Source organism: Typopeltis vanoorti, chromosome 13 (genome assembly GCF_054136105.1).
Source record: "Typopeltis vanoorti isolate ZY-2024b chromosome 13, IOZ_Tvanoo_1.0, whole genome shotgun sequence".
NCBI lineage: Eukaryota > Metazoa > Arthropoda > Arachnida > Uropygi > Thelyphonidae > Typopeltis > Typopeltis vanoorti.
Genome location: NC_143561.1, coordinates 37,782,840 through 37,810,470, shown reverse-complemented (window position 1 = coordinate 37,810,470; position 27,631 = coordinate 37,782,840). Strand labels below are relative to the sequence as shown.

Here is a 27,631-nt window from a genome sequence, read left to right as displayed (position 1 = left end):
ATGTTCTGTTAAATTTTTACATAATAAAACTGTATTGTACTGTATATTTTTTAAAATATCATAATCATTTAAAATAATGTAGTATTATGTTGCATTTAATACTGCACTGTCAATGTTAATATTAAAAGATGTGACAATATCAGAACACCTATCTTGCATTTATTTCCGATTTCACTGTTGCTATGAGTTAGTAAATCTCATTTGACCAATGAGACCAAACGATCATAATGAGATAAGTGGTTAAAAGCAAACCAATTAAAGAAATAGTAGCAAAATACATAAATACAGTTGTGTAGTGATTGTTAATAATATTTTTTTTTTGATATTAGGATTTGGCTTTTAAAATAATTTTAACATTCCAATATGTCTGATAAAAGAAAAAAACTATCAGGCGCAGAATACCGCAAACAAAAATTGGAAAAAAGAACGCGATATTCAGAAACAAAGTGGGGCTTTGCATAAATATCTAAAAACTGAAACAGCTAACAGCTAATGTAGTACAAGAGAAAATAAGCAAAAGGACCGAAACAAAAAATTCTGAGTTCATGGCAAGTACTTCTAATTGTGATTCCAGTAATGTTGATATTAGTAATAATGAGGGCAAAAACGAAACTGATTTAACATCTACTTTCTTCAAAAAAAAATTAAGTGATGAACTTGAAATGAACAAGTCTTTAAGTGATGCTGAAAGACTGGAAATCGTAATGAAAGGTCTGCCGGCGAGATCAAAAAGTGATTTCGTTTTTCCGTGCAGCTCTAATGGTCAGAAATTTTCATTAGATCATTGCACCAGGGAATTAAGCAATGGAGAATATATTAATCTATCATGATTAGTGTATTCTAAAGAAAAAAGATTCTGTATTTTGTTTACAACACTGCAAGTTGTTTTTCATAATAAAATTTCACTCACTGCTAACAGATATAACGATTGAGGGCATTTATATCTATCTATCTTAATGAACACAAAAAACCACTTGGAGGCCCATAGTTGACTGTGTTGTCATCTAGGCTTAAATTAGAACAGATGATTGATTCAACGTAACAAAAATTGTTAAATGCAGAGACTCGGCACTGGAAGAGCATAACAAAATGCCTAATTGCCATTGTACAATTTTTAGCTCAACAATGTTTGCCCTTTCAGGAAACATCTGATAAATTGTATGTTCATAATAACGGCAATTTTTTGAAGCTTGTTGAATTAACTGTGAGATTCGATAATGCTATGTCTGAACATTTATTAAGAGTATCTCATGGATCGGCCCAACATTATCTTGGGAAAAACATTCAAAATGAATTGATTTATCTTCTCTATGGAGCCATAAAAAGGAAAATAATTTCTATGGCACAGAATGCTAAATATTACCGCATAGTTACAGACTGTACTCCCGACGTAAGTCGTATTGAACAATTAACACTAATTGTAAGATTTGTTAATATGGATCCAGGTGATATCAAATATCCATGAGCACTTTGTTGGTTTCATTCCTATAGAAGCCACTACAGGCTCAGTTTTAACTAAATGTATACTTAAAAAGTTGTCAGATATGAATATTCCTATCGCAAACATGCATGGCTAGGGTTACGACAATGGATCAAACACGAAATGGAAAACATTCAGGAGTTCACCAACGCATTAGGAATTTGAACTCTAGAAATTTTTTTTTATACCTTGCTTTTCTCATTCTCTGAAGTTAGTTGTCAATGATGCTGCTATGTCATCTAGTGAAGGGATTTCATTCTTTGAAACAGTTCAGAAATTCTGTGTTTTTCTCACATCAACATTGTTTTAGAATTTTTTTAAAAATATTACGACTAACTTCCAAATCATTAAGTACTACCTGCTGGGAATCTATAATTGAAGCCTATTGTCCTTTAAGATATTATATTGAGGAATTTTATGATGCTTTGAAAGAAATTGCTGATGACAAGTCAATAGCAATTTCAGGAAGCTGAAACTCTTGCTCTTAAGCTCAGAGATTTTAAATTTTTATGTTGTTTGGTTATATGACACCCATGTTTTAAATGAAATTAATGTTGTTAGTAAATTATTGCAAAGCATAAAAATAGAATTGTCTGCTAACATATCTACTTTAAGAATGTTCTTCAAAGCTTTGAGAATATAAGAAATGAGGAATCATTTCAAAATTTTCTTGTAGATGCTACAACATTAGCTGAAAAAGTTGAAGCTGATCCTAATTTGAAACAACCAACATTTGTAAGGTACTCGAGTGCGCCGGCAGAAAAAACAGCAGGATTATGAAGCAAAAGATGAGTTTATTTCTGATCCCAAAACTAAATTTAAAATTGAGTATTTCTTTCTTATTGTTGATGTATGAAAAATGTGAACTGTTGTATTCCAATTGCCCAAATCGATGAAAGATTTGGGAAACTGGAATACCACAGTTCACATTTTTATATAATATCCCTAAATTGAAATCTGAGGTGACAAATGAGCTTTTAAACAAATGTGAAAATCTAGGAAGTATTCTAATGCATCAAGAAAATAGGCATTGATGCCATTGAGCTATTTGATGAATTAAGAGTAGTTTCTCACTTAGTACCAGAAAATACACCACCAACTGAAGTGCTATGTTATATAATTGAAAATAGCTTTGCTCCTAATGATGCAGTAGCCTTAAGAATATTACTGTCATTACCGGTAACATTTGCAAGCAGCGAGTAGTCTTTCAAAAACTAAAGCTTATTAAAACTTATTTACATTCTACTTTGGCCGAAACTTGATAGAAAGGTCTTGCCATGATTTCAATTGAACATGAAATTGGTCAGAAATTAAACTACACTGGTCTTATTTGTGATTTTGCAAATATGAAAGCAAGAAAAGTTTTGTTTTAAACAGTGGATTTACATTTTTACAGTGAAAATGTAAATTAACTTATATTAAGACATGACATTTATTCTAAAAAAAAAAAAATATATATATATACCACAGTTACATGTTTATGATTTAGCAGTTCTTCATTCTACATGACGTGATGAGCATTACTAAGATGTAAGTTAATAATAATACATTATAAAAACAATATTTTTTAGGCTGTGTTGATAGTATTTGTGATATGAATGAATTTTAGAGCAATAAAATTATTGATTTTTCAAATAAACTAACTTTTAATAACTGCCACTTTGTTATAATTTAATTAAAATTTACTAAAATTAGTTTTTTTTTTTTTTAATATGTTCTTTTATAAGAGATACAAAACCAGGTAGTCCGAAATTTCAATAATGCTGGGTGACTTCATTTAATGTTTACAGATAGTGTTTTGGAATACTTCTGATTTGATGATGCTACTAAGTTCTATGATTTGTGCAATGGAGACAAATGTACTGGAGCTGCATTACTATAGTCCAGGGATGGGGAAAGTCTGGCCCATGGGCCGTATAAGGCTGCGAAATCATTTGGTCTGGTCCTGTTAAGGCAACTGCAGGCAGGCTTGAAATTCAATAAATCTAGGAGCTTTTTTCATAGCAACATAAATTTATATTAAGTGAATCATAATAATGACTTAATTTTGAGGGACAAGCAAGGAACGTCCATTACAGGATAGACAGGATACATGAGTACACGAGGGGACAGACACATAAGACCTCGAGAGTCAATGGTACGAACATTAGATATGTTTCAAATCCAAGATGCAGGATTAGAACAGCGATCAAAGCAAAATATTTGCATCGTTGGCGACACACACACACACACACACACACACACACACACACTGGATAGTTATTAAAACTTAAGTGGTGTGACATCCTACAAATGACAACTATAAAGAAAAGAAAAGTTGATCTTTCCAAGAGAAATGGACAAAATTATTATTTTGTTGTTGAAGTCAAAAGCAAACCTGTGTGCCTAGTTTGTGGCGATACGTTAGCAGTAATGAAAAGAGCCAATCTGGAGCGTCATTACAGCTCAAAACATGTTAAACTCAATGAATAGGGAGGCCAAATGCGTCTCGATAAAAGCAATGCTATTCAGCGGAGTTTGGAATCACGACAAGCTGCTTTCACTAGGCCTTGTTGTGACAGAGACAATGTTATTCAGATGAGTTATGTAGTGAGCGAGCTAATCACAAAGAAGCTGAGGCCTCATGTAGAGGGAGAGTTTGTGAAAGAGTGCATAGTGTTGCAGAGTTGTTAGCACGAGACAAAGTAAAATTGTTTCAGAATGTTAGTTTGTCTCAGAGAACCATCTCAGATCAGATTACTGCCTTAGCACAAGATATTGAAAATACATTGAAGGATTCTGCAGGAGATTTCCAATTTTTCTCTCTGGCTTGTGACGAGACAACGGACATAACAAATACTGCTCAACTGACCATTTTCGTTCGTGGGATAACTGCAGAGTTTGACACATGAGAGGAACTGCCACCACTGGAAGCCATGCATGGCACTACAAGAGGTGAGGACTTGTTTTATCAATGTAAAAACTTGAGCTAACATTTGAAAAGTTAAGTGGCCTTATTACAGATGGAGCTCCAGCCATTGTTGGAGTTAAAAAGGGTTAATTGCATTTGTCAAGAAAGAACTGAATCGTCTCAGTCTTGATTCAAGTGATTTAATTATATGCCACTGCATCACACACCAAGGAAATCTCTGTGCATGGTCATTGCAGATCAACAATGTGATGTAACAGTAGTATCATGCATAAATTTTGTCAAAAGCAGGGGATTAATCAGCTGCCAGTTTAAGGAGTTACTGAATGATCTTGAGTCTGAGTACGATGATCTTGTTTATCACTGTAAAGTGGAGTGGCTCAGTTGTGGGAACATGCTCATGAGGTTTTACGAACTGTAGGATGAAAACAAGCAGTTCATTGAGATGAAGGGAAACCTGTCAGGGAACTCAATGACAGCAAGTGGCTGTGTGATCTAGGTTTCATGGTGGACATTACCAAGTACCTCTCAGAGCTGAACGTCATGCTGCAGGGCCCCAACCAGCTTCTCAGCTCCCTGCTTTGAAATCATTTGAAGCTAAATTAAGGCTGTGCAAAGTGCAACTTGAAAGGAATAACACAGTGCATTTCCCCACTCTGGAAGGACAAAAGCTTTCTATGACACTTGAATATGCTGGTGAATGTGCAAAACTAATTGAGGCATTTAATGAAAGATTCAAGGCCATGAAAAGTAAACAAATGGAATTGAACATCTTTGCTAAACCGTTCAATGTAGAACCAACTGATGTGCCTGATAACCTACAACACGAAATCATTCAACTGCAAAGTCATGATGAGCTAGGTACAACAACCTCCCACTGCTTGAGTTCTATAAACGTTACGTAAGCAATGATGAATTTCCCACTTTGAGGAGATATGCATTGAAATATGCATCTGTGTTTGGAACAACTTACTGCTGTGAGCAGTTCTTTTCAAAACTTACCATCGCAAAGAGTCGACTCTGCTCCAGACTGACCAACACAAACCTGGAAAAGCAATTGAGAGTAGCAACATCATCAATACCAGCTAACATCATACTGTTGGATCCACTTTCGTCTTAACCTATACTTTGGATCCGTCAATTTGTCACTAAGATGTTCCTTAACAAAAAAAAAATAAGTTGCTAGTTGATTTCTAATCCAAATATAGAGAAAATTTGTATTTATTGACTGCGCCACTCTATATCTAAATTAGTCCAAGAATTAAAATAAAACCAGCTCTCAACTATTTCCCTTTTATGTGTTGTTATTAAGTATACAGGCCGAGTTTATTTAACTTATTTAATTCACCCGCTTTGGTTCGATTATTTTATGAACAGTGCAGTAAAAGAGATTCAGGCAAAGTACAACTTTAGATCAACAAAACAAACATTTAATACACTTTAGTTTAAATCACTGAATAAGGTATTACAAACATTTTGGCTCATCTGGTAATATAGTCATAATTTCAGGCAATGGTTAATCTGTTGTCTGAAATACAGCTTTCACAAAATTTAATTAACTATTTGATAAAGTTCAATGTCAAAGTTCCTTAGTAACCAATTACATTAATATCTCATAGTTACTTATGTTTCAAATACAATATAAGGGCGGCAACACTTCTTTACAAGTATACACTCTTAAATCCACACTCCAGCTAGTCTCCACAAAAGTTACTGTTAATGTAGGGATATATTAGGAACAAACACACACAAACACACATCTCCGCTTAGGAGTAAACAAGTTGGTTCATTCTTACCGGTAAATTTCCTTGTTCATCTACTTATAAACGGACACCTTTTATAACTGTATTCATCTTAAACAATTAACAGCACTCATTAAAAACAAATCCTCTTAGTAATAACTGAATAAATTAATGGTTGCAATTCACATAGTTAAAGGTTCTTGCTTGGAGCAAAACGCTTGTACTATCTCTGACATCACTTGACCAATTCAGTATATTCTACTAATACTTATGAACTAAGGTAACATGCAGTAATTCTTTAACTTGAAGTTTTTTATGCACAATTGCCTATTCTTCCAGCATTTAATTAATCTTTTAGGCACTATATCTCTTAGCATAGCTATTGTTTAAATTTAACCTTGCTACCTCTACTTATTCTCTTAGTTACTCCATGCTATTCTTCAAGTTTCTGTGTGTCCCTGAAAGGTCGGTCCTGAATCAAAATCCCAACAAAATTATCGCTAGTCATCCAGTTGCTACTTTGCTATCTTCCGATGTTTTATTTGTTGTTCTGCAACTTACTAACTAACTCGCTCCTTGACTAGTAGACCTTAGCAAGCTACTTGACTGACTCGCCGACTCACTGTTATTTCTCTACTCGCTATTATCTCACTTTGATCCCCCCGAAAATTCAATCGTTTTCTCTGTTCTTCGCTTATATATCCCTTCTTCCTGCGGAAATTATTCTCATGCTTTACTTCTACTAAAATCCTTTCCAGCCCTTCAATACCAATCTGCCACGCTCTGTTGTTCTAAACTCGCGCTAGCTATCTTACATACGTCTCCATGACAACCAAAACAAAATATAATAAAACTGAGGCACTGCACAACGTTATGCCTCTACATACAGGAACAAATAAGGAATATTTACATTTCAATTAATACACAGTTAAAATGTGGAATACAAATTCTTATGATATTAACATAGCAATAAATAAAATAAACTTAATAATATTTTAATACAGTCTTTTCACTATTATTATATATCCTTGATTAATTAATTAATTATTAATAGAACTTAAAGGTAGTTACATAAATATTAATTTATAAACAAGTGATTTACATTAAATAATAATTACAAGTCTAGCTTATGTGATGGAAGATCATGTTGGATTCTGAAGTAAATATTAATTACTCAAATCTCTATATATTCAGAATCCAACAACACACCTCACCAAAGAGAAGCAGTTCCAGCCATCACATTAGAGGAGAGTTGATTAAATGTTTGATCAAACATAGAAGGCTAATTTTTTAAGTTGATAATTTTGTATGGCCTGCAAATGATGTTATTAATATCCAAATGGCCCTTGGCAGAAAAAAGGTTCCCCACCCCTGCTATAGTCTAATAATCATCAACTATTATCAGATGTCAGCTAGAACAGAAGCCCCTCAAACCAAGTATATAATTTCTTGGTCTATATTTTATAGTATAACCAAGTGATTCTAACAACTTTCTCTAATCCAGAGTAATTTAATAATAAGGTGTGACACCTTTTGGCAACTTGTATATGAAAATATGATTTCTGCATTACTTCAACCTTTGAATCACCTCTGGGTCTGGCTCCCACTGAAGAGACCTCAATAAAAGTTTTGGTAGTGACCCTTCCCACATTATATGAGGGTTGTTTGAAAAGTTTGGTAAATTTCCAATAGACTGTGACACAATTTCGTTCATTCATACCAGTGTTGGCACGTATAATCTTTTTCATGACCCCTGGCAAAATTTTAGCCATGTGAGATGCGTAGTTCTGGTTTGGCAAACCTTTAAAATGACTGTGTTCGCATTTTCCATAAAAATGAAGAAAAACAAGTTTTGTGCAGAATAAAACACTTTTATCTGGAGAAGTGGACAACCGTGCAGATGAAAGCAGAGTTAGATGCAGTTCATGGGGACTCTGCACCAGCATTAAAGACTATTTATTTTTGGATAAACGAGTTTAAACATGGTCGTAAGTCCATCAAAGATGAAGCACGCTCCTGACGCCCAATTGAGGTCACTACAAAGGAAATAACTGACAAAATCCATGGCATCATTATGAAAGACCGCCGAGTGAAAGTGTGTGAGATTGCTCAGATTGTAGACATCTCAACTGAATGGGTGTATAATATCCTGCACGAAAAATTGCACACGAAAAAGCTGTGTGCGCGCGATGGATGCACAGATTGTTGACTGTCAATCAAAAACGCACACGAAAAGACATTTCAATGGAGTGTTAGGTGATGTTTAATCGCAATTCGCAGGATTTTTTTGTGTCGATTCATGATTGTGGACTTAACTTGGATCCACCACTACACACCTGAGTCCAAGCAGCAGTCAAAACAGTGGACAATTCCCTGTGAAAGAGCACCGAAAAAAGTGAAGACCGTTTTGTCAGCTGGGAAGGTGATAGTCACTGTTTTTTCATATTCCCAAGGTAGACTATTTGGAAAAGGTTAAGACAATAACAGAAATCTATTATGCGTCATTGTTGGACCATTTAAAAGAAGAACTGAAGAAAAAACAGCCAAGATTGGCTCACAAAAAAGTGCTCTTTCATCAAGACAATGCACAGTCCCACACATCAGCCGTCACAATGGCAGAATTGCAAGAATTGAGGTTTGAATTGGTTCCACATCCACTGTATTCTCCGGACTCTGCCCCGTGTGACTTCTTGTTCCCAAAATTAAAAATTTGGCTCAGTGGGAAAAAATTTTCTTTGAACAATGATGTCATCAAGGCTGTCAATGACTATTTTGTACAATTTGACAAATCCTACTTTTTAGATGGGATGAAAAAATTGGAAACTCGCAGGACCAAATGTGTAGACCTCAATGGAGACTATATTGAGAAATAAAGGCGATTTTTTCCAAAAAAATGTGTAACTTATTTTTGTACCAAACTTTTCAAACAACTCTCGTGCATGTCCACAAAGAGATGTGCTTTGCATTATGGGATACTAAGACAAGTGATGTGAAGTCTTAGCTTCCTTATATGAGTTGACCCAGTCCTGAAAAAATACTTCAGACACAAACTTTGTTTGCTTACACTTGGATAAAGTATTAAACCAAGTGTATAATTTCTTGGTATCTTTAATTCATAGTATAACCAAGTGAAAAAACTTCTAAAATATATATATATATATATATATATAGTCTGATGAAAATCCACTCTGACAGTCATAAGGTGAAGGAGTAGGAATGTAAATCAAAACAAAAGTGAGAGAAAAGCACATTAAATGCAAAAAGGTCTTAATTTGGAAATGAGTTTAACAGAAGGAAATTCTCAGAGTCAATTATCATCCAATAAAACAGAGAAGTCAAACAGCAACACACAAACATGCGCGTGCATGCACATGTTTCTGATTATAATGCACATAATGATTCTATAAAACATTTTGTCTGGCTTACAAACATAACTTGATTACTGTTATATACAAGTAACATCATATATTAGTATCAAAATAAAATAGTTACGATAGAGGAATTTATCCTTACTATGTTGAAAACAATGCATACTAACCTATTTTATTCCAATAGTATTCTACTCTATCTGCTTTGAAAAAACTCTTCTGGGCAATTATGGCACTACTGCCTTCAAACTTGGGATATTCAAATAATCTCACAAAGGATGGCTGACCCTGAAAGTATAAATCATTTATTTATTATTATTTTATTTTATTTTTTTTTTTTGACAAGTATGTGAATCCAAGTGCACATCCACAATGTACCATGAATTCTATGAAGCATTTGGAACTGCACATGCCAAGACTTCATAAGTTCATATTACTAGCAAATGTTTATGCAGTTCGTTATACATTTTGGTTAAAATGCTATAAAGAAGGACTTTCCATCTGTGACTTAAAGATTAAAAATGAGATGGTTTATCTTCAATTTTCGGAATCATTGCTGTGTGTGTAATGCCATGGTAGTTTTCACATCTCAAAAGAATTCTCAATGACTATTCTAACACGTCACAAGCAGAAATACTCAACAGGTTTAAGTTTGGGTTTATGGTGGACAAGATGTGTTAAAATATACATCGATGCTTCTCAAAATGCAATACTACTTATAAAAAGTGAGTGATCTAATAAAATCACTTATTCAATAAACAAAAACCATCATATGGGCTTAGACACAAATAATTTTTTCTTTTTTAATTTCATGATACTAACTCGCAAAAGCTTATAAGCTTATAATACATTTAGTTCTATGGGTAGGTTAAGGGTTAGATATTCTAGGAATCTTACTCTAAAGACCAAATATGTTACTTTTCAATCCATGGCAGGCTTCAGTAAGCAAAACGGTGGTCTTGTAATGGGAAATGAAAATTGTCCACTATATAATTGAGTATGACTGTTTGGAGAACTCTGAAAGCTAAGTTGTTTAGTTTTAAAAAAAAAATTAGCATTATCAGTTAAAAAAAATTGTATTAGAATTAGACTGTATTGTGGAGTTAATTAGTTTTAAGTTAAAAGTTATGTTTTAAATATTGTTAATTTAGTCTTTTGCATGGTAAGTTATGTAGTGTAGAACATGGCACCAATGCAAAACAGAACAATGACGTCCAAGGTTTCACTGTTTAAAGAATTTAGCCAAAGGGACTTTGTGCAGTTCAATGTCTGCAAAATGTACGCATTACTGAAGGCAAATAGAATTTGGACCATTTAAAAGAAGAACCGAAGAAAAAACAGCCAAGATTGGCTCACAAAAAAGTGCTCTGAAAGTGATAATGGTGGTAAAGTGTGCTGAAAAGGCTATACGACTGAAGGTCAAAAGTGTGTCTCAGGTTGTGAGATTAAAGTAGTGGATGGAACTCAGAATACACTTGAAAATGTGTGTGATGTAACAACAGATAGAATCAAAAGAGATTAAATGCGACATGATTGAGAGCGAAAGAGAGAAAAAGTGTTGATTGAAAGAATAGTATGATGTAAAGAATGAAAAGTTGGCTGTGATGAGGGAGAGAGCTCGGTTACGTGGAGTGATACACAAGATTTAGTGGGAAGTGGAACAAATGCAGAAAAATGTGGCAAGTGGGTCAGCTGATAACAGAGAGAAAGAAGTGCAAGATAAGAAAAATGAAGGCTTGACCAAGAGAAGGAAAATTCAAGGAGTGAGTCTTGTATGGCGATTCGATCATAAGAGGTGTGATCAACAAAATTGTGTTTTCCGGGTGTGAAAATTAATAATATTAGTGAGGCTATTATAGAGCACAAAAGGGTGAGCTGAAAGAGATGATCATATTGGCTGAAACGAAAGATTTGAAAGGAGAAAAGTATGGTGTGAGAGAGAGAGGACATGAAAGAATTACTGGAAGTAACAAAAGAAAAGCGTGAGAGAGTTAAGATACTGAGTCTGTTGCCATGGTATGAAGTAGAGCTGAGAAGGAGGACCATAATAACAAATGACTCAATGCGTAGGTTATACAGGAGTGGCATGGATTTTGTGGATGTGTGGAGTGAGTTTGACAGGTGAAAGGACTTATACAAGGATGGTTTGCATCTGAATGGATTTTGTATTCAGAGACAGGAAAAAGTGTTGTTGAATGAAATGAAAGTGGATGTGCAGAATCAGGGAAAATAGAGCTTTTAATGGGGAGAGGGTAAGCTGTTGAGTGGATACGCAGACATCAGTGAGGCAGTTGAGTGTAAGAATGTATATAATATGCCTAAGTTAGTACCACAGGTGTGATCAACAAAATTGTGCTTTCTGGGTATGAAAATTAATGATGTTAGTGAGGCTATTCATGTACACGATGCCAGGAGCATTTGGAAACAAACAGGAGGAATCTTTGGTATTAGTTAGTTCATCCTGGTCAAAGGTTATTAGCATTAGTGAGACATGGCTGACAGAAGATGATATAGTAATAGTATATGAATGTAATAATTGTTTAAGATCTATTCAAGTTATGACAACTATATAAACACATACAGGAAGTTATAAGAGAAGCAAAACAATTGAATGTTTCTCTGCTTCACAATTGAATAAAATGAAAAATATCTTGAATTCAATAAAAATAAATGCAAGGAAAAGAATGACGAGGAAGTCTTTCTGGATCACAAAAGACATTGAAAGTGCAACAGTATATCATCCAGGTGGTGATATTGCAGGAATGAGAGAGAGAGCCAAAGGTTTATACGGGAACTGAGGTAAATGAAATAGAGGTGCATAGCATATTACAGAACCTTAATGTGAATACAGCTGTGGGATTGGAGGGTATACCAGCTCAAGTTTTACGTGAAGTGGTGAGGGAATTGTCGCCTTTGACCATATTGTTTTATCTAAGTCTCAATTCTGGGTTAGTCCCAAGAGGATGAAAAGAGGGGAAAATAATTCCATTGCATAAAGGAGGCTCAAAGACTGATGTAGCAAATCACCAACCAATCAGCATATCAGGAGTTGTCGTCAAAAGTACTGGAGAAGCTGGTCAAGAGCAAAACACAGGAATGGATAAATGGAAATAGGATACTGTATTGGGGGGGGGGGGAGAATGGTTTTGTAAAGGGTAGGTCATGCCTCAGTAACTTGCTCACACTTTATAATACAGTGACAGCTGAAAAGGGTAATGGGTTTACAGTGATTCTACTGGACCTTGCCAAGGCCTTTGACAGGATAACACATGGAATTATAATCAGTAAACTGCAGCACATGGGAATGGATATAGGGTTGGTGAGATGGATAGAAGGGTGGTTGATGGAGAGATATCAGAGTAGTTAATTCAGGAGTAGAGCCCAAAAGAAGGCCTGTGATTAGTGGTGTGCCACAGAGTTCTGTTCTTGGACTGCTACCATTTAATTTTTTCATTAATGATATATATAAAAAAAAGGATCTGAGAGGAACTGTTTAGTTATTTGCTGATGATGCAAAGCTGGGTAGAGCAATAGTTAATACAGATGATGTCAAAATTTTGCAGGATTTTGAATATATTGGCAGACTGGATGTTATTTTAATGTAGCAAAATGTAAGGCTATGCATTTTGGGATGAAAAGATTACCAGCTGTATACCATATTGGTGGAACTGTACTCCAGGAAAGTGATGAAGCCAGAGACTTGGGAGTGTTAGTGGAGGCACATAGCAAAGTGGCTAAAGAAGGTCTTCAGATTACTTTGATGAGTAGAGACAAGCAGATTATTGATCCTCTTTATCGAGCCTTGATAAGACCCCATCTTGACTACAGTGTGCAGATCTGGGTGCCAGGGATTTTTGGTGATGAGGAGGTGGAGATGATCAAGAGGCAAGTGACCAAGATGGTAGCAGGTCTATGGAATGAACCTTACGAGAAAAGGTTGAAGATTTGTGGGTTACAGAAACTGTTTGATAGGTGGAAAAGGGACGATGATTGAGACATACAAATTACTTGGGGGTTTTTAGAAGATTAATTCAGAGGAAATTTTCACAACAGGTCTGGTTGTGGGAGATCTAGGGGCCATTCATGGAAACTGAGTAAGAGTGTAGTTAGCAAGGGTGTTAGAACTAGGTTGCCAGAGTCTGTTGTGGGTGCCATGACTGTGAATGAATTCAAAGCAAAACATGATAGATAATGATGTTTAGAGCCTCCCTCAATGAGTCTAAGACTCCTTGAAGTAGCTAGTAGTAGTAATAATAACCACAGCCTGTTAGTTGGAGAGTATAAATGCTCTCAACTAATAAACAAAAATGTGTAGATATGTCTCTTTAAAGGGCTATTATCATTGTTTAGGATCTTGCTAAGGCTATCAGATTCTTCAGATTGTGTGTGTGTGTGTGTGTCGAACTCTGTTTTAGGAGACAGAAAATTGTACCACCTCCTCTGTACAACACCAGCTGATTTATCCTCACTTGAAGAACTCTTATTAAATGTCCATGTGTGTGTGTGTGGTATTCAGGTGCAGATATTTTTTTCAACCAAAAGGCATCTTTTACCTCTTTAGCTGCAATATTCAAGTGGAAAGGGGAAGAATTTATTAATCTATTTATTTTATTTTATTTATTTATTTTTTGCTAATGCAAATAGTCCTATGGAAACCAAAACTGATATGACTTGGTTACTGAATATTAAATTCCAACTAGTATCAAATTATTACCATCAACTTGAAATGCTCTGCCAATTTTTTCCAATAAAAATGATCAAACTGCAACTGAAGAATAACATGAACATGTTCTTGTACATGCACTATCTTAAATATCAACTTTTATTAAATTCCATTCAGTTGGAGCCAAGATACTTCTCAGCTCCAACTGGATATAATTTCAAAACATTCTGTCTCTGTAAACAGTCCAAGTGGAACAAATGCTGAAAGAAATCAATCCAGCCAGTCTGCAAATAATTTGCCATAATTTGCAGAACATGTCTAAATATATTAAGCAAAACTTGGCTTGGTGAGTTCAAGGATGAAAATATCAACAGGCATTGTAACAATTACTGATAATGAAAAAAATTAGAAACCAAAAAAAGAAGAACTAATCAGAGATAAAGAGATACACAGAGAAAATAAAAACTTTTCATTCACAAGAATGTTTTTGTCTACTATATGAAATAACTTGCATTTTTCTATGTATTCATTTTTAAGAGGATTCTTAGGTGGTATCAAAATCCATAAGCAGCAAAAACCTACAAGCCATAGTTACATTTATGGATCTTCATTATGCTTCAAAGCTGAAAATATGTCCACGTACTGCTTGCATGTAAAAAGTTCAATGGAACCATTTCATATGAAACATGCGTTTTGAAAGTCAATGTGTCAAGCATGGCAATATTCTACATTTGTCATCATCATCAATTTCCTGATATATATCCCAAGAGGTGTTCAGGTTACTATGACACCACTAGATGATTAAGTTTACATTATTATTAATCTCCTATTTTCCTCCTGGAACACATCCCAACTCAACATCAGTACTGTCAATTTAAGAAGCATAATGGAAAAGAAATGGAATTACCAGAAGAATTGGATAAGTACCAGATTACATAATATGCATGACTGACACAAAGAAGGCAAAAACAGATGAGATCTTTCTAAGCAACAAATACAAAATGTTATATTCAGGCAATAATAATTAGGAAAAAGAAGTAATAGCTATAGTATTCAACACTAAATATGAGATAATCTTCTGGAATGGCAGGAAATATCAATTAGAGTGATATGAGAAAATATCAGAATAGGGAACTGAACACAGACTTTATCTGTGCTTATGGTCTCACAGAAGGTTCTACCATGGAAGAAATGGAGGAATTTTTTTGAGGCATTGAAGGCAGCTGGCACAATAAAAAAATGAAAAATTGGTCCTTGTTGGAGATCTAAACAAGAGAGTAGGAAATGATTACCAGGCATAGAAATGTTTTGGGAAAATTTGGAGAAAATTTCTAAGCTAATAATAATGTTAAATGCATGCTGGATTTCTGTTCAGGGAATGGATTAGTTATTACTAACACCATATTCCAACATAAAAATGTGCACATATTCACATGAAGAGAAGATGCAAGAAATACAATGTCTCACTATGTTATAGTTGATAGTAATGTTTTCCCATTGGTTCAGGATAAAAGAGTATACAGAGGATTTGAAATTGGAAGAGATCACTATCTAGTTTTGAGCAGGAAAACATTGAATTTCATATACTGAAAAGAGTAACAAAATTTTAAAACAAATCAAAGTTGAGTAACTTTCAGAGGTGAACTGTAGACTCAAATACACAAATATTATTCAAGAAAAAATGGTAGAGTTTGAGAACAGGAACCAAATCTTGGAAATTCAGTGGCAAACTCTAAAGAAAACTGGTCAATTCAGCCAGAGAGGCATGTGGTGAGGAAATCTGCAATGATAGACAAATCAGAACTCCATGGTGGATTCAGGAAGTTAGAGACAAGCAAGGAAAAGAAGAAAGCATATCAAAGTTCATGGTAAGTAAGTCACCTTGTGCTTTTAGGGAATACAGAGAAAGAAAGTGAAGCAAGTTTAAAACTAGCAAAACAAAATCATAGGAAGACTTTGGTAAGAACACAGACAATAAATATCAAATACAGGTTGTCAGGATCATATTTCTATATTTAAAACAAAATAGTTGAGAAACCTTGGGAATATAACAAAGATTTGTATTTTTGTTGATCTGGAAAAAAGGCATATGGCAAGGTGCCAAGAGTAAAGCTCTTCAAAATGCTACAATTATATGGTGGAAATGGGACATTATATTGAACAATACAAGTCTATTTATGCTAGAAATCAGCAGTTAGAATTTTAGAAGTACAGGGAAAGGGTTTGAGGTAAAATCAGGTGTGCGACAAGGGTGCGCATTATCTCCACTGTTATTCATTATCTATGTAGATCACACTATGAAGGAAAATGATATTAAATCTGATATCAAAATTGATGATGATAATCTTAGCTCTTTACTTTATGCATATAACAACTGGAAAATTACCAAAACTGTGGCAGGAAGCCAAAATAATTGCTGTGCCCAAATCAGGGAAAGATCCAAATAATGTCAGAAATCTATGACCTATCTCCTTGCTATGCTCCACCTCTAAGCTCTTTGAAAGAATTCTCCTTAAAAGAATTTCACCACTGATTGAAAGAGCACTCCAGATTGAACAAGCTGGCTTCAGGTGGGAAGAAGTTGCTGTGACCAAGTCCTGGCCCTGACAACACAGATTTAAGCAGGCTTCCAGAAGAAACTTAAATCTAGAGTCACTTTCATTGACCTAACATCAGCTTGTGACAGTCTGGATCAGGGGGCTCCTCTAAATCTAGGCAATATTATAAGGTGTAAAAAAACTTTCCAACACAAAGATCCGTGTCCACATTGGTGGAAAAAAGGGCAGGCCGAGATTCCTCAACAATGGTCTCCCACAGGGCTCTGTGCCAGTCTCTTTACTCTTTAATATCTACATGTCTGACTTACAACATACCAGCTCAAGAAAATATATGTACGCTGATGACCTAGCAATCCTACACCAATTTACCTCCTTTGCCAACCTGGAAACAACCTTGAACACAGACCTAAACATCCTTCAAGCATTGGTGCCTGAATCCAAATCCAACAAAAACTGTCCACAGCATTCCACCTGAACAATGCAGAGGCAAATCGCTACCCCAACCTCTCTTTCTGTTGCAAAATGGTAGACCATAGCCTCACCCTAAACCCCTTAGAGTGAGCCTGGACAGAAGCCAGGCTCACTCTATAAAAAGCACATCACCAAACTGTCCAACAAAATTAAAATGAGAAATATCATTTCAAGGCTTGCTGGAACAATCTGAGATTGTGATGCAGAAGTCCTAAGATCATCTGCACTAGCCCTCGCATTCTCTGCAGCAGAATACTGTGCCCCCGTCTGGGAATGAAGTGCGCACACTAACATTATAGACACCCAGCTAAATTCTACCATGTGCACAATTAGTGTGACACTGAGAAGTACCCCTCTCTCCCCTGCTGCCTGTCTTATCTAACATTGCTCCATCAAATATATGGAGAAGACAAGCCTCGATTAAAGAATTTAATAAAGTAACGAGCAATCTGCTCCTGCACCAAACTCTCATAAATTCACTTAGTCTTCAGCTAAAATCAAGAAACCCTTTCTGGTCCATGAATAAACTCTTTTTAGCTGTCTTACCATCAACACCTGACATGTGGAGAGAACAATGGTCCAACAATCTTCCAATAAATGGCTTCCTGGTTGAAGATCCCTATGCTCTGCAGGATGGTTTTGTTCTTCCTAGGAAGATTTGGTCATCTATCAACATCATATTGTTGATTATTGTTGACAGTTGATGTTGGAGATCTAAATAGCAGAGTAAGAAATGATTGTGAGACATACAGAAATATTTTGGGAAAATTTGAAGAAAAGAGCAAAGCTAATAATAATGGCAAATACCGGTTGGATTTCTGCTCAAGGACATGGACTGGTTATTACCTAACACCATGTTCCAACATAAAAATGTGCACAAATTCACATGGAGAGAAGAGGCAAGGAATAACAAAAGTCTCATTGACTATGTTATTGTTGATAGTGATGTTTTCTGTCTGGTGCAGGACACAAGAGTGTACAGAGGATTTGAAATTGGAAGTGATCACCATTTAGTCTTGAACAGGATAATATTGAATTTCATATTGAAAAGAAAAACATGTAAGAAAGTTTTAAAGCGAATAAAAGTTGAGCAGCTCTCAGATGTAAACTGCAGACTAAAATACACAAAGATTATTCAAGAAAAAATGAAAAAGAGTTTAGGAACAGGAACAAAACCTTGGAGATTCTTCTTTTTCTTCAGTGACAAGCCCTGAAGAAAACACCGATTGATTCAGCCAGAGAGGCATGTGGTGAGGTTGTCTGCAAGGATAGAAAAAAATCAGAACTTCATGGTGGATGCAGGAAGTTAAAGAGTCACTGAAGAAAAAGAAGACAGCATATCAAAAGTTCCTGGCAAATAAGTCAGCTTGTGCTCTTAGAGAATACAGAGACAAATGCAAGAAAGCTAAATACTATGTAAAACTGGCTAAGTCATGGGAGGACTTTGGTAAGACAATAGAAAATGAATATCAAGAATGAGACAAAATATTCTGAAGGTGTTGAAGCTCAGAAATAGAGGAAAGAGTGCTGTAAAAGGAATTAAAAATGATCAAGGTTTTTTTTTTTTTTTTTTTTTTTTTTTTTTTTTTACCACTGTGCTGTCACTGCTTGTTTCATTTAGCAATTTTTTAAAGTAATTACTCCATACATCAAAGATTTCTTTTTCTCCAGTTTACATGTCACCTTTATAAGGAATTAGGGATGATAAAGGTGACATGTAAACTGGAGAAAAAAGATATCCTTGATGTATGGATCTTAATTACTTTGTAATAAAGATATCCATACATCAATTACTTCGAAAAAACTGCTAAATGAAACAAGCGGTGACAGCACATAAAAAAAAAAAAACATGCAATCAGGAATATGTATCCATACTTCAAGTAGTAAAGGCCATCAGAAGCCTGAAACATGGAAAGGCAGCTAGAGTAGATGATATTCAACCAGAAATGTTGAAGTGTCTTACAGTGGCTGCACTGCATAGTTCAGAAGGCCTGGACAGAGGAATAATTTCCAGATGATTGGAGTAGAGCTCTAATAGTACCATATACAAAAAGGGAAATAAAACTGAAAATGAAATTTGCAGAGGTATTTCTCTACTGAGTGTTCCTGGTAAGATTTATGCAAGGCTACTTGAGAAACAGTTGAGAAGGATTATAAAAGGGAAACTTGGTGAAGAACAAGCTTGAATCATGCCAAAGAGAGGCTGTCAGGATCAGATTTTTACTTTATGACAGATAGTTGAGAAATCATGGGAATATAACAAAGATCTGTATTTAAATTATGTCGATCTGGAAGGCATATGACAAGGTGCCAAGAGAGGAGTTATTCAAAATGTTACAGTTATATGGTGTCAACGGGGCATTACATCAAGCAATACTTTGTCTTTATTTGAGTTAAGTTAGCAGTTAAATTGAAGGAAGTACAAGAAGGGGGTTTAACGTTAAATCTGGTGTCAGACAAGGATGTTCATTATCCCCTCTGTTATTCATTATCTATATGGATCACATTATGAAGGAAAGTGGTATTAAACCTCATATCAAAATTGAAGATGTTAATGTCAGCTCTTTGCTTTATGCGGATGATGTTATACTTCTAAATAAATCCACTACAAGTTTGCAAGACTGCCTGACTAAATTGAATAACTGTTGTGTAATAGTTATTGTATGAAGGTCAGCATTAAAAAGACAAAGACAATGAAAATAGGCCAAAACATTGAAAATATGTATTGTGAAAGTAAAACATTTCAGCTACTTAGGCATTATTTTTAGTGAAGATGGTAAATTAAATGTTTACATTTAATTAGCATGGTAAGAAGTCAATTGAATAAATTTATATGGAATAAGAGAGAAATTAGCCAAAACACTAAATTAGTTGTATACAAGACAGTGTTCACACCAATTGTAACTTATGGATCTGTGAGCTGGGTTAAAACACTTGACCAAAGACTAGAGATCACAAATATGAGAGTCCTAAGAAAGATTAGGGGCATGAACAGATGGCATCAATGGCAATATCATATTAAAAACAAGGATATTAGGAAAGAACTTGACATTGTCAGCATCCAGGAATACATTAGCAGAGCTAATCTCAGGTGGTATGGTCATTTAAACAGAATGGGCGAGGAAAAATTAGTAAAATAAGTGTTCTCTGTCAGGCTGGCAGGAAAAAGACCAAGAGGAAGACCAAGATATAGGTGGATCGGTATGGTACAAAGTGCCTTAGACGATAGAAATATAAGATCTGAACTATATAACATCAGAACTAACCAGGACAGATGTGCCCACCTACTACATAAATGGAGACTGTGAGACCATCATTATTGTCACTGTTTCCCCGTGGCCAAGACGATCACTATTATTGTGAATGACTGCCCAAGGCACCGATTTCATGGTGGTGGTGACCTCCAGGGCATCCACAAGGTGATAGATGAGGCCGTGGATTGGCTTTCTGGACTGGACATTGACCTGAAACTGCTTTGTATTCCTTTTGCAATAAGAATAAATAAATAAACTTAATGCAGATGATGTTATACTTCTAAATAAATCCAGTACAAGTCTTTAAGATTCCCTAAAAAATTTGGTAGGAAAATCAGAAATATAAAGACAATGAAAATAGCCAGAAGCACTGAAAACCTCAACTGTATCCTGAATGACAAATCTATAGAACAAGTAAAACATTTCAGCTCTTTAAGCAAAACTTTTAGTAAAGATGGCAAATTAAATATGGAAATAGACAACAGAATTAGTAAAGCTGGTATGTAGGAAGTCAGCTGAATAATTTTTTATGGAATAATTAAGAAATTAGTCAAAACACTAAATTAGCTGGATACAAGACAGTGCTCAAATCAATTTTAACTGGATTTGACAGTTGGGTTAAAAATAAAACACTAGATCAAAGACCGAAAACCTGTGACAAGAAAGTTCTGAGAAAGATTAGTGGAGTCAACAGATGGCATCAATGGCAGTATCACATTAAAAATGAAGATATTAGAAAAGAATGTGCCATTGTTAGCTTTCAGGGATGTGTTAGTAGAGCTGATCTGAGGTGCTATGGTCACTTAAATAGAATGGAAGAGGAAAGAGATCCGGAGGAATACAAACATATAGATGGACTGATACAGAAAAAGTGCCTTAAAAGACAGAAATATAAGATCTGATAATGTTGGAGTCTTGATAGATAGCACATTAATTAGGAGGAAAATTGTTGATTGGAAGTAATGGTGTAACTTTTTCATGTAGTACTATGATAATTATCCTGTACAGTTCCTGAGGATACATATCAGGCATTTGATGATGACAATTTTCCTCCAAATTACTCTATTACTTCTGAGCACTCTAAGATTTTGTCATATCTTACATTTCATTCTTCTAAGGCACCGCTGATATGAATCAATTCACCTAGACATTTGTCTTCCTCTGATTCTCTTACCTGCCATCTTGGCATCAAAAAACTGTTTTGTTAATCTTTCCTCAACCATTCTATTTAACTGTGATATCAACTCAGATTAGCTCTGCTTACATATGCTTGAATGCTAATAGTGTCAAGTTCGTTTCTAATATCCTCATTTTTAATAGGATTCTGCGATTGATGCCATCTATTCACTCTCCGAATTTTTCTCAGAACCCTTATATTTTTGGTCTCTCGAGTGTTTTATTTCTAACCCAAGTCTCGGATCCACAAATTAAATCTGGTTTGAATACTGCTAATTTGGTATTTTGACTAATTTCTCTCTTATTCCACATAGATTTGATCAGCAGGCAACTCACCATACCTGATTTGCTTATTCTGTTGTATATTTCCAGATTTAACTTACCATGTTAACTAAAAACTGCCTAAATAGCTGATATATTTTATTGTTCTATAGGCACTCCACTGAGAATGCATCTTAAGTTTTCTATGTTACTGACTATTTTCATAGTTTTGGTCTTTTTGTAACAGCTGTAACAAATTATGATTTTCATGCATAATTTGTTACAGCTGTTATTCAATTTAGTTAAAGAAACTGGAAGACTTACGGTTGATGTGTTTAGGAGTACATCATCATCTGCACAAAGCAAAGTGCTATGTTTGATATCTCAGATTTTAATATGCTTAATGTCACTCTCTTTCATAATGTGATCAATATAGATGATGAAGAGAGTGAGGATAATGTGCATCCTTCTTTTACACCTGATTTTACATAAAACCATCTTCCTGTATTCCTTTCAATTCAAATGCCTTTTCCAGATCAATAAAACTTATAGTTCAATAGAAATCCTTGTCATATTTCCATGATTATTTAACTATTTGTATTAAAGTGAAAATCTGCTGCTGACAACTTCTATTTGGCACGAATCCAGCTTGTTCTTCTCCAAGTTTCTCTTCCACAATCTTTCTCAACCTCTTTCCCAGAATGCTTGCATAAATCTTACCTAAAACACTTAGTAGAAAAATTAATCTATAATTCTCACATTCAGGTTTATTCCCTTTTTTTATAGACAGGTACTGACAGCTCTACTCCACTCATTGAGAATTCGACCTTCTGTCCAGGGCCTCTGAATTATGCAGTGTAGCAAAACTTTCTGCAAAATTTTTATACCTCCATACTTGAGAATTTCTAGTTGAATATCATCTACTCCAACTGTCTTTCCACATTTCAAGTTTTTGACAGTTTTTCTACCTCAAGTATTGATTATGTACTCTTCTTTGCATTCCTCTTGAAAATTTTCTACTATGCTACTTAAATATAAAGAGGCAACAGGCTTCATTTCGGTGATATAAACATTAATTAAATTAACGGGAAACTTTGCAACAAGTTGCCCGTGTTTGTACTACGTTCTAAGACTACTTGCATTTGGCTCACGCTAGTACTCGCCGATATTTTTATAGTTTTTTATACTATATTCGGCATGAAACTCTCTGATTCCAATCTTTGAGTTTTTTATTCGGTTTTAAAACAATGTGGGATCTAATTTCCCCTTAATTTAATTAATATTTATATCGCCAAAATGAAACCTGTTGTCTCTTTATATTTAAGTAACTTAATGGGTGCACCTTTTGGACAATGTGCATAGCAGAGCATATAAGTTCTTTTTGCTATACCCTTTGGTATTAATTTGGTCTAGCTACTCACTGATGAAGCCTCAATAAAGGCTGAAACCGGTCTGGGTAGTGACCTCCCACCATAATGTAATAACAAAATAGCATACATTTCCTAGGAAATGTGTTTTTACATTATGGAAAATACCAAAAATAGCGATCAGAACTTTCCCCACCTTTGCAACGAGTTGCCTGTGTTTGTACCACGTTCTAGGAATACTTGCATTTGGCTCACGCTAGTACTCACCGATATTTTTATAGTTTTTTATACTATATTCGGCATGAAACTCTCTGATTCCAATCTTTGAGTTTCTTATTCAGTTTTAAAACAATGTGGGATCTAATTTCCCCTTAATTTAATTAATTTTCTACTATGGTTTTGTCACTGCTTGGTTCATTTAACAATCTTTCAAAGTAATTACTCCAGACATCTAGGTTATCTTTACCTTCAGTTTTATGCCATCTTTTATCATCCTTAATTCCTTCAGTACTCTTTCCTCCATTTCTAAGCTTCTTCAATAGTCTCCAACTTCTTTTCCAGGACTGCTTTAACTTCCTGTGTGTAAGAAGCATAAGAACACCTTCATGGTGTTCTTATGTTTCTATCTTTGCAGAAAACTTCACCACATACCTCCCTAGCTGAATCAATGTCTTCTTCAAAGTTTGTCACTGAGACTTCAACAGTTCTTGTTTTCGAACTCCTTCAAATTTTCCTCAGTAATGTTTGCATAGTTGAGTTTACGATGTACCTGTAAAAGATGCTGAACTTTATTTTTTTTTTTAAAAATCTTTTTTATATACTGTTCTTTTCAATGTAATATCTTTTTTTATCCTGCTTAGTACTAAGTAATGGTTACTTCCCATTTCAAATCCTCTATACACTATTGCATCTTGATCTAGTATTATGATATCACTATCAACAATGATATAATCAATGAGGCTTTTCTCCATGTGAATTTGTGCACATCGTTATGTTGAAATATGGTGTTAGTAGCTTTGCCCCTTCCTCAAAATGTTCCTATATGGTGGGATTCATTTCGTACTCGGTTGTTCAGATCTTCAACAAGAACCACTTTTTTCATTTGTTGCTTTTACAATTTAACACATAGTTCAGAAATTTTAACATGGTAAAACATGTAAACAGCATTAACCATAAAAGAATATTTATTTTTATTTGGAAAGGTGCACGTGCACAGATGGATGGTACATCATTATTAAGTTTGCACTCTGTTATTAGTAACAATTTTCTTTTGAATCAATTTGTCATTGATCAGGACTCACAGTGTCAGATCTTATATTCTGATCTTCTAAAGAACTACTCAATCACTTAGATTTCAAATCTAGAACTCCTCTCCCTCTGCATTATGTTCTTGTATTAAACACCTTTTTTTGCTAACCTTTCCTCTCCTGTTTAAGTGATCACACTACAGTACATTAGCAGTGCATATTCATTCTTGAATGCTAACACTGTCAAATTCCTTTCTAATATCTTCATTTTTAATAAGATTTTTGCCACCAAATTAACTTTGAATCAACAAAGGATTCTTACTGGACATCGATAAAGACACACATTAAAAACTGCCTTTCATGTAATTAAAAACTAATTACATGAAAGGCAACACACTTTCTTGTATGCTAGATAAGCATATGTTTTTGTTATACTAAGTAGATACTTAGTAAAACTTGTAATGAAGTCTACCACTGTTAGTAAATAAACATTACAGTGAAGATAATAGTAGTAGTAGATAATAGATAAAAACAGCAGTTGAAATGGAGATAACTTCATTTCAATTACTGTTTTCTTTCATCCTGAAGTAAAATATGGATATAATTTGTTTAAATTATATTATATTCATAATAGCTAATTAGAATACTTGCATAAATACACTATTTTAATCAATACATGAACTTTTATTTTCCAATTATTAATAATTTACCTTAATACCAGGAACATAGCAGGCTGTGTGATAAGGAGAAGAACCAGGAGCAACACTAAAATCTACAACCTTCTGCATGAAAATTTTTTTGGCTATTTTATCTAAAATAAAAAAAATTAAAAAATTAAACTGACTATTAAGAAATACCCTCAAAATCAGTATTGGAGAATAATAATAAAATCCTATTCTGGTGTTATTAGCAAAACGACATCTGTGTAATGACAAATTTCTGAAATATAAGTAAGATGCTGTTCTGAATAAATACATTTAAAATTGAATCTCTCTCCACACACACAAATATAATAAAATTGTAAGAAATCTAAATGAAAAGGTCAGTAAACTTCAAGAAGGTGTGAGAAAATGGCACCAGAAAATGACCAAGAAGTATGAAGGCTCCAGAATATAGGAACCATCTATTATCTCCAGTCTTATACAAGTACACAAATATGTATATTGCCTTCTGTGCATCATCCACTGAATATTGTATGCTTTTCTTGGGAAGCAGTTCCTAAGGTATAAAGTTAAGTGAAGTTACAAAACAATGACTAGTGATCTGTAAGCAGAAGTCAGAACATCTTATTAATATATACAATTTAATAAATTGTATATATTAATAAGTGCATTTCAGAACTCATAAGGTATACAATTTACCAGAACAAACAAAACTGAAGTTAGAATGGGAATGTATGGTATGAATTAACAACACTGTACGAGTGTGTTTTGTGATTCTGATATATTGGAGAGAGTGCAAAGGAAAATGTCAAGAATGACATTAGGATTGTGGAATAGAGATTATGAAGACAGATTGAGAATTTGAATTGAAAATCCTGAATCCTTTCAGAAGTTTGACTTACAAACTTATGAAAGGATTCAGGATTTCAGTTAATGGAATTTTTCATTTTATGGAGGATGGAGAAAGGATGCAGAGACATCCATGGAAGTTGAGAATGAATGCTGTCAAAAGGGGGGGGGGGGGGGCTAGATTTTTTCTCTCATAGAGTAGCGTGTGATTGGAATGGATTGCTGTTGGATGTTGTGTGTGCAAAGTAGCATGAATGAATTTAAGAACAGGTACGACAGCTAGTGTGAATATTATGGCCTCCCTCGAGGTCTCTTAATAATAATAAGAAGAAGCCATGCGAGAATGGAAAATATAAAGGAAGAACAAGTGTGAATAGAAATACTTTCATTATTGACAAATTAATTAATAATTAACATTTGTGATATTATGTGTGTCCTATAAGCTGTTGGGTGGAGAGAATAGCATATGATTCTATAAATTTTAGACATGCATAAGTGAATTCATGACGGCATAATTAAAAAACTTACAAGGAGAGAGAAAGAACGAGATTAGTCTGCAAATAACAAATAATTAACAGCCACTGTATACATTTGGTAGTTCAGTAAATAACTATGGGGAGCAAATAATCTAATGATCTAATAATGTTGATTGGGTGAATACACATGGGTTGATGGAGCAACAAATCATCTCAAAATTTGTTGTGCTTGTTATTGCATTTCTTTGTTTTAATGGTATCTCAATCTTGACACGGTAAGGAGGATTGCATGCACCAATGACTTCAAGAGCTATGCCAGCAGCTAAGCTACTGGTAGAACCTCCCTAGCTGGACATGTGAATAGGTAGGGGTCAGACTAAGAGAGATATTCCGGTTCTTCAAGTTGCAGATTTTGCATAAGGCTGGTTACCTTACCAAGTAAAAAATTTCTAAACTCAGATGCTTGAACTGGAAAATTCAGACCGATACAATGGAAAATGATCAAGTAAGGATAAAAGTAACCAATTAGGAATCTCAGACATTTTAAAAGTAGCCAAGTGGAATGCATGAAGCATAACAACAAAGGAATTAGAATTAGTAAAACAACTAAAAACATTAATACAGCATTTATTAATGTTTCAGAAACAAAAAAGAAATTAAAGGAAACAAAAAGATACAGATGGTTTTACTATATATAGTGGAGTAGACCACCATATCAGAGCTTCTAGTGATGTGGCAATTTTAACAGATAATAAATAGAAAAATAGAATACCAGAGTGCAATTTTGTAAATGATCAAGTTATAACAGTTAATTAAAAATGCACATACTTACCGAGAGAGTGAAATTTTTTCAAATCATTATTCAGTAGTCTCTAAAATAGAAATACTAGCAAAATGGAGAAAGGAAGTAAATAAATAAATAAAAGAAATAAAACAAGTATACAAAGTATATCTATTACAAGAAGAAAGCATTGGAATGCTGTATCAATCACTATTAACAGATTATCTAAAAGAAGCCCAAATCAGTGAAGATATTGAAGAATGGAAAACTTTAATAAAGATAATCCATAAAGCAGCCTCTGAAGTACAGTGGTACCTTGACTTACGAACTTTTTTCATATTCCATTTTGACCTCTAGATACGAACCAT

At 34.5% G+C, this 27,631-nt stretch overlaps 1 protein-coding gene across 1 annotated transcript in view; it reads right to left on the bottom strand.

The window, feature by feature from the left end:
* Positions 1-27,631, bottom strand: part of eIF2A (eukaryotic translation initiation factor 2A) — a 270,564-nt gene that overhangs the window by 152,330 nt on the left and 90,603 nt on the right. The window contains exons 7-8 of the mRNA XM_090402822.1: positions 25,206-25,306; positions 9,669-9,786 (exon numbers count right to left, since the gene is read on the bottom strand). Of these exons, the coding sequence (XP_090258948.1) occupies positions 9,669-9,786; positions 25,206-25,306 (219 nt within the window). The remainder of the gene's footprint in view (positions 1-9,668; positions 9,787-25,205; positions 25,307-27,631) is intronic.